The sequence below is a fragment of the Polyodon spathula genome, chromosome 21 (genome assembly GCF_017654505.1).
Source record: "Polyodon spathula isolate WHYD16114869_AA chromosome 21, ASM1765450v1, whole genome shotgun sequence".
Classification (NCBI taxonomy): Eukaryota; Metazoa; Chordata; class Actinopteri; order Acipenseriformes; family Polyodontidae; genus Polyodon; species Polyodon spathula.
The window spans coordinates 26,598,021-26,611,846 of record NC_054554.1 but is presented as its reverse complement, the minus strand read 5'-3'; the positions used below and the strand labels follow the sequence as shown (position 1 = coordinate 26,611,846).

The 13,826-nt window shown below is 37.3% G+C and overlaps 1 protein-coding gene across 2 annotated transcripts in view; it reads right to left on the bottom strand.

Annotated features, from left to right (window-relative positions):
* The window catches only part of LOC121296336 (tether containing UBX domain for GLUT4-like), a 48,316-nt gene extending 34,490 nt beyond the window's left edge, over positions 1-13,826 (bottom strand). For both annotated transcript variants that reach the window (XM_041221764.1, XM_041221765.1), the window contains exons 1-4: positions 13,736-13,826; positions 12,453-12,508; positions 11,539-11,653; positions 7,651-7,751 (exon numbers count right to left, since the gene is read on the bottom strand). In XM_041221764.1, coding sequence (XP_041077698.1) covers positions 7,651-7,751; positions 11,539-11,653; positions 12,453-12,508; positions 13,736-13,825 — 362 coding nt within the window. In that variant the 5' untranslated portion in view covers position 13,826. The remainder of the gene's footprint in view (positions 1-7,650; positions 7,752-11,538; positions 11,654-12,452; positions 12,509-13,735) is intronic.

The window sequence follows — 13,826 nt, the reverse complement described above, 5'->3', positions numbered from 1 at the left end:
TTGATTAGCAAAAGGATTGTCATATTATTATTTATTTCTCAAGAAATGATCACTTTTAAAATGCAGATTAATCGTTTATTTCCTGATCATTTTCTAAAAGGTATGTTCCCTTATATATGTATAAAGTGTAATTTTTTTTTATTTTTAATTCTTATTTATTATAACACATGTGATGGAATGCCAGCTCACAAACAAAGAAAAATTTGCTTTCTGCTCCTGTTTAAGAGTGATGTAATCTTAGAAATAATATGAAACTACAAAAGGAAACTCTTAGTGTGGTTCATTTTAAATGAACACCTGTCTGCAATATGGGCTTGGACTGCTGCAAGGTCAGGGCAACACTGCAACCCCGCTGCTTTGATGCTAGGCATGTTTCAGAAGTAAAGCCTGCTTTGGGCAACTCTACAGAGCACGCAAAGAATCTATTGACACTTTAGCTTTTAAATGAAATAAGATCACAGAACAGCCTGCGTCATCAGAATTTCTGGGTCTAAAAGCCCATCAAACGAAGAAAAAAACTCGTAAATCGTCCTCTCTCATTTCCAGTGCTTAAAGGTGACATTATGTAAGATTTTTTTCTGTGTTCAAATTGATTGCACTGCGTAGGTTAGCAGAATTGATGCAGGCACCTGGAAACCTCTTTGTACTGTGACCTGATGCACTCAAGAATTAATGCATGGAAATCTCAAATTCGAATGCAAATGGCGTCACACTGAAACTTGGATTAGTAAAACAGTTCTGGCCAGGCTTGGACAGATTTTTATCAGTAACACTATGGTGTTTGGTAGTTGTTTTGGACATCAAGGTGTAGGAAAGTCCATCGCTTAAAACATTAAAATTAAAGTGCGTTGCTTCCATAACTGAAAAAAAAATCTCTTGCTTACTTAACTATTTGTTGTCTATCGGAAAATGTCTGAAAGTCTCTTGCTTGATGTTTTAATCAAACAAATCAACTTAAAAAATACTGTCAACCAATTGCTCTGAATCAAAATAAAAAAAAAAAAACAACCAGCCCTGATCATTGCATGACATTATGACGGTTACCCCGCACTAAAACTTGAACTGAATGGTGTGCTTTGTAAAAGTGTTAACAATATGTTCTGCAGCAGAGCTGTCAGGCCAAGGCTTGCTGTTGGAGCCTGCACGCTTCAGGCACACTCCATATGCTAATCCTTACAGGCCACTTGGGACAACAGTGTTGACAGTGTGGATTTAAGGTTCAGCAGGTCAGAGGTCAGCTGTGTCCTTCTGACATGAAAGCATGTTGGGTTCACCTTGCTCCAAGTGCCGTACTTTTGTTCTGTGACCAGCTGCACCTACAGAACCTGGGCTAACCATAGCTGGCATTAAACCGAAACAGAAGCCCTGTGTTTACGACCCCTTCGCTTTGAAGGTTCAATCATTTAAGGAAACGTTATAGATATTCATCTGATTCCAGAGATATGGACAACAGCAGCTTTTGGTTTAGACTTTGGCTGATGCACTTTTTTTTTTTAACTGCAGCATGTAACAGGGTCATACCTGTCAGCCCTATGAAAACAAAAGATAAAATATTTCACATCCATATTGCCTTTCTTAAAGTTGTTCTTTTAGATTTCATTGATAAAACATTGCTAAGTACTAACACACAAGTTAAAATGCTTCTGCTCTCCATATGCACATATGGTCTGCAAATATTGTTTAGGAAAATTAATAACTTTGGGAGGGAGAAAAACAATAACTGTTAAGCAATCTTCCACTGGATGTCCGACCGTTTTGATTGTATCGTATATATGAAGCCAAATTAATATACACACTCCACTTGTTTAGATAATGTCCCATTAAATAATTAAAAAACAAGACCCTTCCATAAGATGATTTACATTAAGAAACAGATTGAAATGCTTGGAAATCCATGTCGATGGAGCACATGGTCTCGTCAGAGCTTGTGGTTCGTGCTGCACATCACCACAAAGGGTTAAAGTTAATTCCGGGGTACTAGCTCTAAGCTATAAATGACAGTCATTTAAATTCTGTAAACACTAACATCTTGGCAAAGCATTCAGCAGACTAAGATCTTCCACAAAACTGACAACAGCAAAGAGGACAGAGGCTTTCCCAATGTCTTTCCAATGGGATTGGTTTGTACTGAAAACATGGAGGAGAGTCTATGCGGTTTGTGGTTGAAGTTGGGGATTATCATATTTAAAAAAAAATAAAAAAACGTGGCATTTAGAACGATTTACTCATGAAGACACATTATGAAACCAAAAATACACTGTATATTTTTTAACTATTGTGTTTCTTTTTTTTCTGTTGTGTTTACATTTTTCATCTGAAATTGGAAGTGTTGTCTGTCATCCATATATTTCTGAGGTTTATTTGTTTTAAAGTTTTTTTTTTTGTTTTGTTTTTTTTAATTTGGTTTACATTTTCCATTTTAAATTGGAATTATCACCTGTCATCACAGTACACTTACGGTGTTCATTTTAATTTTGCGTGTTTCGTTTTTCGGTTTTGTTCCACTCAAAAATCCATGCAATCCAGTGAAAATATTTATGCCTCATTAAAATACTTGATAAGATATTATCCAGCAAGGGACATCATAAAACTTGATTTGGTTCAGTAAGTAGTGCCAGTTCTAGCTAGTGTTATAAAAGCACTTCATTTGAAGTCTGAGCTGTCTAATGGGGGGGCAAGAAAACATTCTGCTACTCATATTTTCATTGTAAAACAATATTTTTAGTGGTGACTGGTCAACACACAGAGACAGAACAAGTGATAAAAAAGGATTCATATCGAGTAGAGAACAGAGAACAGACATGGGCATTGCAAAATGACATATTGCACTGTGGCACTGTACGGTGTAAACGTTGAACTTATAACCCCTCCACTGCCCCACTCTTCTGATGCACTTTGATACTTTTTTTATTACTGTATTGCTGTATGCAATATTTTAGTTTTTTTGTTCAAATTGAAAACATATTTTTTTCAAAACACAGACACCCCCTCCATTCAAATGTACGGCGCCCATGAAAAAGTGACCACAATGCTAAACAATAAATGTTGTGACTTAATCATTCATGCTTATTTTTCAATATCTGTATAAAACTAGGACAGTCATACTGTTACATGAATTGCCACACTTTGAAGATAATGTGTCTGCATTAGTAAATTAATCACTTCTCAAAAGATCAATATTTGCTATTATTACTATTATTAAAACAGATCCACTGGATTATTTTTTTAAATAAATTGTTCCAATATGTGACTTTGTATAGACTGCAAGTGTCCCTAAATACTGAATAATTTAAAAAGAAATACCATTTATGTCAAATATACATATGCAAAATCATCTACTCCAAACAGCTCTCAGAATGAGCTTTTCATTTCATACAAAGGTACGTTTGTTTGTAACATGAGTTTACGGTAGTGAGGGTGAACTAGATAATTAAGTTTATCAGGCAGATATCTTCAAAGTAAGAGTGATCGCTTAGCTTTAAGGAATTCTGTGTACACCAGTAGTAGACATACAATGACTTCCACATTTTTTGCTCCATGGCAGCTGTGGGACTGTCGAGAAAAAGAAGTTCCTTGTCATGTTCAAGTTCACAGGCCATGACAATCTTGGGTATCTAACAGTGTCGTCATCCCCCCACCAGGCAACAGGAATCAAAAGGATTTTAGGCTTCATCTGCGGAATGTTAATTTCAAGAAGGGCCACCAGGGGTGCTGAATACTTATTTTTTGTTTTACAGAAACATATACAACACATCTAAGATGCCTTCACTGTACTGTATAACTGAAAACAAATGGATATTAATATGAAAATGATGTGTTAAATACATCTACCTGTGCATGAAACATTTCTAGGATATGGCTTGTTTGGAGTATGTAGGCTGATAAAATATAACCTGCCCAAAGAAGGCCTTAATCTAAACTACAAGCACGGCCTCTCCTACTCAGTGTACATCGCTTCACAGGGTGCATTCCACAAAGCCTGCCAAATCAACCACAGGGAACTCAGAAGTGAATGTGTGGTATGAACAAAATGAATCTGTGGCACACCACGTTTCACTGAAAACACCCAGCGTTAGATGGCCAGACCTGATGACCCACAAGCATGCGTCCAAGGTCAACAACCCATAATATTATTTTAATGTTAACCCTATTTGTGGGAGGAAGCGCTACAGAGTGGCTGCAGATACCACAAGTCCATTATCCAATTCATCACCAGGCTTCGTTGTGATGTGATGAACGATTTACCCGCAGCAGCAGAGCAAAGTGGCCAAGTGTCTTTAAAGCACAGACAAACAAGACTGTGCAATCTGAGATACAGCCATTGGTAATTACCCAGGTATTATGTGTAATTACACAGCCATTCACGCCAAGTAATCTGAAGTGCTAAATTCATACAAGCTAAATAGCATATTGTACTTCTCTGGCATTTATTTTGAACATCAAAAGAATAATTGTCTCTTCTGTTTCAAATTTAGTTTGAACAAAAGAAGAAAAGAAAAAAAAGTCAAGTATACCTGAATGAATGCTACTTGAATCTAAATAATTTTGACTGGTAGCAAAACTAACAAGTAGTTCTCCTGGAAATGATTTGTAACAACATGATTCTGATAGAGTTATAGCTTTGGCCTTTAGGATAGTTGAAAAAATCTGGGCTCTTTACCAACGATAAAAGTTTTAAACCTGTATTTTTCCTATTTGTTCCAACTCATTTTTCATAACTACTGCCCTATTTTAACAGCAGTTTGCAATTGGGGAAGGAGCCGTTTCAATTAAAAGGTCAATGCTATTTTTCTAATTTGTTTAGTCTGTGCACTCGGACCATAATGAATTTTCTGAGAATTCACATTCAGTGTTACTGTGCATATTAAATGAACTTTTTCACATCGTCCACCCCCCTGCAACTGTTGCTTTCCCGTATTTTCACTACCAGTTGCTTCATACAGCATAAACCATATCTTCTAGTGCGTCTCTCATTCCTTAGGGGCGCACGGTAACAGTGGTGGAAGATGCAGTTTGGGATTCGATAGCTCGGTTAGTTGGGCAGTATCATAACCCATTCAAACTCTGATAAATATTACCTCCTACCTTGTCAATCAAGTGACTCATTACATTGGTCTGTATGTAGGCTTGGCTGGCTTAAACATCATTCATTTCCAGACCGCTGGCTCTCAAAAGACTGCTGATGTCAGTTTTTAAAAGTTCCTCACCTTTTACCAAATGTATCTTTTTTTCCCCCCTAAGCACATGCTGTGATCAGAATTAACTGCTAGGGTGGTCTCAGACATCAGGCAATTTTATGTGAGTTCAGGTATTTTTCTGGTGGGGGGGTGGGGGCGTGTGGGGTCGAAAGTAAAAGGTCTCGCAGCATCAAAAGAACTTGATAGAAAATACTAGCTCAAGCTTTTATTATCAATTGTTATTAAAAGATAAAAGTGAATCTAAAATGTCTTTTATTCCATAAAGCAATCCCAAAGTCTGGACGTTTCTGTGGAAAATAATCAAGTTGTAAGATGATGTCATACGGATGAAAAAAGCTGTTTGACAGACAGTTGGACAGAGGCTCTGGCAATGTCTGAACTATGCTGTATAAAAATATTAAATCAAAGCAGGTGCCAACTGGAGGCATTTTAATGTACTCGCAGCGTCAGACAGAGATTGGCATCGCTCAGCGATGGCTTCGATTACAATAGAAGCTTGCTTGTGTAGCTTTTAGAACTCATAAAAAAGCACAGTTTGTGTTTACACAGCCAGGCACTTCCAAAACCACAGAGTAAGAAGAATTTGTGTTTGGAGCTTTCTTTATGATTTTTTTTTCACACTTTTTATAATGCTGGCAGGATCCTGCTATTGCAGCTGGATAATGTGATTAAGAGAGGTAATGTGCAAAATAAAAAAAGAAAAAAAGTAACAGATTCTTTTCAAAATAAAATATCTTGATTTAACAAATTAAAACTAATTTTGGGGTGGGGGTGTTGGATGCAAGAATGCATCACATTTCTATTAAGCTTTATACACAGGGTTTTAATAATTGAGCAACATGACCATCGAGATCAAAATAATATTCGTTGGCAAGATCAGTATAAAAAACATGGTGTGTGATTTATCTGTGTTGTTAATTTGTTATTAGGCTAAATATAACTTTATAATCATGTTTCTCTGCCTAAAGTCCCGCATTTTGTAGGAATCAAGCTGCACTGCATAGTATTTTGTTCAAGATTGATTACCACATGCTGGACACGCTAAAGACCAACATTGCCTGGCGCTGTGCTGCAACACTTCCTCTAGAGGGAGCTCAGAATAGGCAATGGGGTCAGTCATTTCTATGCCTTTTAAGTCCCAGCCAAGCTGTGGGTTTTAAATGCCGCTGCCAATTCTCTAAGCCGCCCAGTCTGATCCCTGTGTGTGCAACTGCCAAGACAGAGATTCTGGTTCATCATCCTGAATTCTCTAAGGAAAAGAGAGAGACTGCACAGAGGATACAACTTTGCAGGTTAACTATGTAACTGTTCGACAGCTTAGGGAAGTGCGAATGTCTAATATAGATTTAATTTAGAAAGAAGACAGGCACTGTCCATTTTTTTAATTTTATTCAGATTTCACCTGCTGGCTGAAGCCTCTGTATTTTTCATTTAACAAGCTTGCGTGCGAATTCTGTAAATCTAGTAATCTTCTGAAGGTTTGTGCATTTAATGGAAATAAAATAAAACATATAACATTGGGAATTTACACTACATTATGTGACTTGTATAAATTGGATGAAAAGTAAGGCTTTTTGAGATAAAGTGCTGAGATATATAAAAAAAGCTACAGAAGTGCTAAGATAGATAGACAGATAGATAGATAGATATACACACACCCACCCCTCATTACATCGCCCCTCGCTGTACTGTGGATTCGGATATATCGCATCCTGGAGTTGGCTCCCCATTTTTACTGTCTAACTGTGTATGCCTTAGCAGTATACATAGGCACTTAGAATTAATGTTCGTTTTATTTCGTACTGCACATCACAAACAACAACATACAAAACAATTAAAAACCAAGCATTAATATCATACTGTTCTCATACACTCATGTATTGCACAACAACACAAAGCAAATTAATTATCTACTTGCTGAAGTGGTTTTTATTTTAGTCAGCGAGGTGTTCCTGTGTGGCAGCGATGCACTAGCAAAAGCCACAAGGCAGTGATGTCAGCTCCTTGGCAACAAGCCTCCTATGTTGTTGGGAGTGGATTCTTTCAATGCAGCGGGTTTGTGCATTTGAGAAAGGAGAGGAAGACTCGTGACATTAATTGTAGACTGAAGTTGATGAGAAGCAATTATCCTCCGCTGTATGACTTAAAATGGTGTGCTGCTTTTTATACAAAAAATGAGAAAAAGCAGGTTGCGTAGAGGATTTGTACTGAATCCTGACGAACCCGATAAAACGAGGCGCTGGTTCTAAAGTATTTGTTAGCATATTTGTTTTTCTATCGGTCTCTCACTATATCACGGCCCTCGATATATAGCGGGTTTATACTGGACCCCGACACCCGCGATATATCAAGTGGTGTGTGTGTGTGTGTTTGTATGTATATTCATAAAACAATTAACAGGAATGATTAGGATAGAGTTCCTGATGTATCTAAAACCTTTACTTTTTCTCACCTAGTCTGTGGGAAATGGTTGATCAGTTCCCAAAGCGTCTGTCCACAGGAAAAGGAATCCTGGAGTCTTGACCCGTCCTCTAACTGCAAAGCAATCCGGACCTGAAGCAAAAGGTTTGATTGACTTCTTTATTAAAACATGCAGCAACAGTTTACTTTTATCATGGATGTATATAATCCACATTTACATTTCCTACGTATTTCTCTAATTCACTGTATACCTTACTGTACATACTTACACACAAAATATCTTGAGAACAGCCTATCTAATTAAATATGTTATGAGCATTACCTTATCATGATCTATGTCATGGCAACCTTGTTTTGAATTAATTTTGGCTTCAGAAACAATTGTCAAAAGTGTGTATATTAATTTAAAGAACGTGACGTGTTTAGCAATAGCCATCAGTTACTGGTTATGGAGCCGAGTGCTTACGCTTGAATATAAAGGAATATGTCACATACATTAATGCTTTAAAAATGTGTCATCTTGTGGGGAGGTTGCTCAGGATGAAGCCAAAGCATCTTTAACAAAGACCATAATTAAAGCAGGTTGGTCTTTTTTTTGTATTTAAAAAGGGTGGCTGTGAGCTTTATCCCTATAAATGCTGGGCTACCCCAAGTTTAACGTGTTTAAACCTACAAACTAAAACAGCTTTTTGAAATGTTAAATTACAGTGTTTTAATCAACTCTGTTATTGCAATAGAGTCATGAATGGTAATCGTCAAAACTGACTTCTACACACAGTTCATTCAACACTGCTCAAAGCAAACGACGCTGTAACATTAATAAACAAGCCATCTTATTGACTAATAGACCTGCTGCATGAGGAAGGGCAAGTAAACAAAATGAAATTGCACAAAAACAACCCAACGCTTTAAGAGACTACACATGGAGCTTGGAAAAGAAAGTGCAGATTGATGATGTCATTATCACACAGCCCATTAGGGACTGACCTCCCCACACTGGCATGAAAGCCACTGGCCCGGTCCTGTTTGAAGTCTGACATGCCATACATCATCGTGCTCGGCTAAATGTCTTCTGCAAGAAAGCAGCAAGCGCTCCTCAAAGCGTGTTCATTTTCCGAAGCATTTACCTTGTTGTAAATAGAGATATAAAAGCGCTTTGATGTGAACCACTGACCACCAGCGCTGACCAAGATACACAACCAAATGATGTGTTCGGACATTCTTCACACAGATTATTGTGAGAAGATTTTTTCTCCGTCTGTTTTTTACTTCACACTTGTGTTTTAACATGTACTTTATTCATAATGCGGATTTTATTTTTACAGCTACTTGAACATACTTGTTAACTGTCCCTTAAAGTGTGACGTAACACTTTGCTGAGATCTAAGGAGGAAGAAAATGCTTCCAATACCCCATTCTCCAGAGCTATGCTAACAGCTTACCATAAGATGCATTATATTCTTGTTTGTCACCAGTAATGGGCAGTATTCCCATGCTGGTACATTACATGACTTTAGAGAATAAAAGAGGGAGCACAGGGGTTTCCCGTTTCCTCTGGCAAGGGGTTTCAGGTTTTACAGACTGCGACTTTCCAAAACAAAACAGCATGATTATAGATATCTCTCTTTTTGGGATTGGGGGGGGGGGGGCATCCTTAAAGATAATAATAGTTTGCCTTCTGTTTTAATTGGTAATGTTCCCCTTTGAAATATACAGCAAAAGATGTGATTCATCGAACAGAGATTCCCAGACTCATCAATTTACGTCAAAGGCCGGGCTGTTTGTCGTCACGCAGACTCCTGGACAAGCGGCACCTGAGGATTTGCAAACTTCCTCTGTCTCAAGCCACTTCCTCCACCAATGCTCCAGCACCGTTTTAATGTTCATTTAAATAAGGGGGTCTGTGCTATATTAGAAGGGAGATCTGTGGCATGTCAGTGTAGCAACCGAGATCCCTCATGGTCTTGTTGTCAAAACAGTCCAAACAGCGCATTATTTTAATTGCTCATCTACAGTAAAGTCATGGAGCTTTTTGTCCCCCCCCCTTCCCCCCCCAGCAATCTTTATTGTCTGGTGACATGCTATGTTGAAGTTGCAGGCCAGACGTTGAAATGATTTTGTAAACTGTAGGCTTCCCTTCCTTCCCCTAATAATGAAGGGTTTGCAATTATAAGCTTGTTCCTTTAGGCAAATCATGTGAAAAAGCACAGTTCACTTGAACTATCTTTACTGTAAGATTATAGTGTTAAAAAGTTATACAAAAATGAAAAATACTTTTAAAAAAACTCTTCTTTCCTTTAGTCTAAAACGTCTTTTAAAGATTATCATCATTGAAATACAATTGACCAAAAAAAGAAAACTCAGCCATGTACTGTGCATTTTATTTAAAGATTTGATTATGATCCCGTGGCCAGAGGGAAGTGGAGGCGCCTGCTGATTATATATGCCAACATACATGTTTGGTTTTAGAGAAGTAGTGATTTAGTTGTAATGAAACATGCTGTTGACTTGTCCTTTAGGGTCATGGGGACCTACCTTGTTCATTGGATCTCAGTTGGATGGACTTATCTGTTTACAAAAGCCCCTTTTAAATGTCTTATATTTAGCACCCACTTTGTTGTATGCAGTTGCTCATCCTACAAATGCAGTTCACAGCATGTTTAATGTAATGAAGTGAAGTTTTTAAAAAGGAACTCTGCCAGTATATTCAGTAACATCACATGATTACTAACCTCAAACACTTACAAGAAGACCTCAAAGTTTTTCATCACGAATTATGAATACTTATATATATACATAAAAGAATAAGGAAATATGACAACAATCTAGAATGTGGTATACTTCTAAGCAGTGGAAAAACAGAACGCAAACTAACTCTGCCATCAAACAATACAGCAACTTCGCTTTAGGCAGTTAGAAAAAGAAGCAGAGAACAACAGAAACATCAATACAATTTCCTAAAGGAACACAAAGAATCTCTTTGCTGAAGTATAATACAACTACAAATCTAAAATGACGAGCCCAATTTTCAGCCACTTTCAATCCCAACACAGCTTGTGACACAGATTGCTATCTGCCAGATACCAAAACACACAGCCTCCGTCGTATCTTGAAAGAATTAGTTTCTATCGAACAGAGCATCATCTGCAACCAATAAGGTCTCGTCTGACAAAAGAAGAACCTGTTCGACAGATGTCTTCAGTTACTCTCCGTTTTCTCTATTGAAGTCAACATCTAAAATGGTACTGCTTGACACAAGCCAGGCATCAACGTTGTTTACCGATGCTTTCTGGTTAATACAGAAAACATGTGCAAAGGGACATGAAAGCATGCCTCTAATGTGTAACACAGAAATTCCTAACATGGTTTTTAATGACTGGAACCTAATTACTGTTTAAAAATAGAGCACAAAATTAAGATTAAAGCAGTTCTAAGCACATCAAGGTGAAAGGAGGTAGAAAATACAGCGTTTGAAGGAACAGAAACCATCTTAGATGTTTACAAATTATTTTTACAATCGTGAAAAAATGATAATAAAATCACACCTTATTTTCTGATGGTGATTGTAAAGCAATCTGCTCAACGGCTTCAGGGCGTACAAACTGTTCAAACATTTATAAGCAAGACAGTACATTATATCAATTTGTTTATCTTTTCTAATCACTGTAGCCTGTGCTGGATGGACAATTTGGGTTGGGTTGGTGAATAGTAATAGCAATTGTACACATGGACGCCAAATTGTGGAACTACTGATCTATGCTTTCAATCGGGTATTAATGTAAAGCCAGATCAAAATATCCTGAATAAATATTATCTGAATGTCTGGCAAACTTTTTTTCTCCCTGCATTTTCTACTCATCTCTTCGCACCCCTACCAGTGCTTACAATTGATCTTCAGTATTAATATTGAATCACATACTGTGCTGTCCACCCTGGCTCTTTGGCTGGTACTTGGCACCATCTCCAGCTTGGCATTATTGGGCAGACTGGCAAACCTCCACTGCAGTGATAAATTCAGCACTGTTCTCTGGAACCTATGAATAAATACAAACAATGTGAAACAGATTTCTCCATGGCACAATGCTTTTAAATTAGAACACCAAAACAACAGAAAACTATCAATTGGGAATAAGTTAGGTGTCCCATTCCTTAGCAGATTGAGTCGTTCCATGTTTTCTTGAGAGCTTTCTCGGACAGTCCCAAAACTAAAACTGTCCACGAGTGCAGAAACAAATAAATAAATCAGGATAAAGAACAGTTATACAACCAAATATAACTAATTAAAAAAAACAGTACATACACATGCAATACCTGAAAGGAATATTGGAAAGTCTGTCCCAATCATTCATTAGCTGATGCAGATATCCTTTGCCTCTGTGTCATACTGTCTAGATTATTGTCTTGCAACTGGTTACAATTCAGCTGATGGGATTTTAACTGGTACTAGGCTGAATGAGGAAATATTGGCCCAGCCACACTGGTTACAAGTCAGGATATGCACAGCCTTTAAGGCTGTCCTGGTGAATCAAATTCTATAAACAGCTTACTGCCTTAGCTACAAGGACTGAGATCACCCTTGTGTTAGCATTACTTAGAAATAAACCAAAAATACTACTTATTATCTATGGCACTTGTCTGATTTAAAGGGTAACACTTGGTAAGACCTGGCACTATACAATCTAAAGTTGCTGTCCACACCAACTTGACATGAAAGGGATAATACACATATTTAAACAGTGGCTGAATTTAGGTCCACAGTTTAGCTGATCTAAATGTTTTGTTTTTTTTCCCCCAAACATAAAAGTGTACCAATATCATCATATATGTACTTACTTAAGATCATATTCATCTGGACTGAAGTTTTGTTTCTTGCACACTTCTTCCAAAATCTAAAAAGTTTAAAACGCACAGACACAAAAATAAATATATAAATAAAATACATCAGGAATCTGGAACTTCATTTAGCACACCTGCCAGATAGGATACAAAGCAGTATTCATTGATACAATTTCTTGTGAAAAACAAATCCTTCTTTTTCTACTTAAGTATTAATATTGATGCAGTTGCTGACATTAAAACCTGACATTCACTGCTGTAACTTTGGTAGAGGTTGTATAAAATTATGATGGTTGTACATCTGTTCACAGAATTTGCAACATGCGCATGTATCACATTGTGATGAGTGTACTTCTGTTCACAGAATTTGCAACAGATGCATGTACCACATTGTAATGGGTGTAGTTCTGTTCCCAGAATTTGCAACAGGTGCATGTACCACATTGTGATGGCTGTCGGCATCACTCATTTATAAACAAGTGATTTCACATAGATTTTGGTATATTCTATTTTGTATGGGGTAAGAATTTACCACCTTCATATTGTAATCAGGGAATAATTTCCAAACACTGTGCAGTTTGTCAGTGTAACTGAAAGCAAGTTACAAATAGTTTCCTGCGTCTATACTTGGCTGTAGTGTACATACAAATTGTGTGATGCAGTTTCTTTCTATATATGGGTTGGTCCGTGTCTGTGTCAGTGATAGCTTTGTTATTCATCGAAGAAATACATAATGAAATAAAAGGCTGAAATCAATTTTACATTTTCGTAAATAAATAAATAAATAAATAAATAAAACGTAATGTAGAAATTTTCTTCATGACCAAATCTCTAAATATATTTCTCTCGTCTCCTACAATCTATTTTTTAAAAAAAAAAGTTTTACCATAGATCGACGTGATAGGATAGCAAATTTAAATAAACAACCTAACCTGGTCAACATACTTGTCAGTGTTGTATTTATCCGGATATTATCTGACTATATCACCGTATTTACTCATACAAGTCCATTGAATACTTTGGACCTGCTACTCTAAATTCATATTCAAACGCATTAGCACTTTGTCTTGTTGCCTATATGATTGCAGTTTTAATAAATGTATGAAGTTAGGTGGAAACGACTAATGTGAAATGCTGGTTTCCATGACGAATTAAAAAAGTGAACTGTCATCGCCTAGACGTCAGCTGTTAACACTTAAAAACAGACATAAAAACGTAAAGAAGCGTGCTTTATTTGATATGTCCTCCGAGCGTGGGTGTCGCAGTCTCTGGATGCGTACCTGCTGTATCGGTGTGCTGGGCGACACCTTCACCGTCTGCCTCCTTCCATTTGGAGCAAGAACTGTCACTGCGCTGCTGCTGGCTGCCATG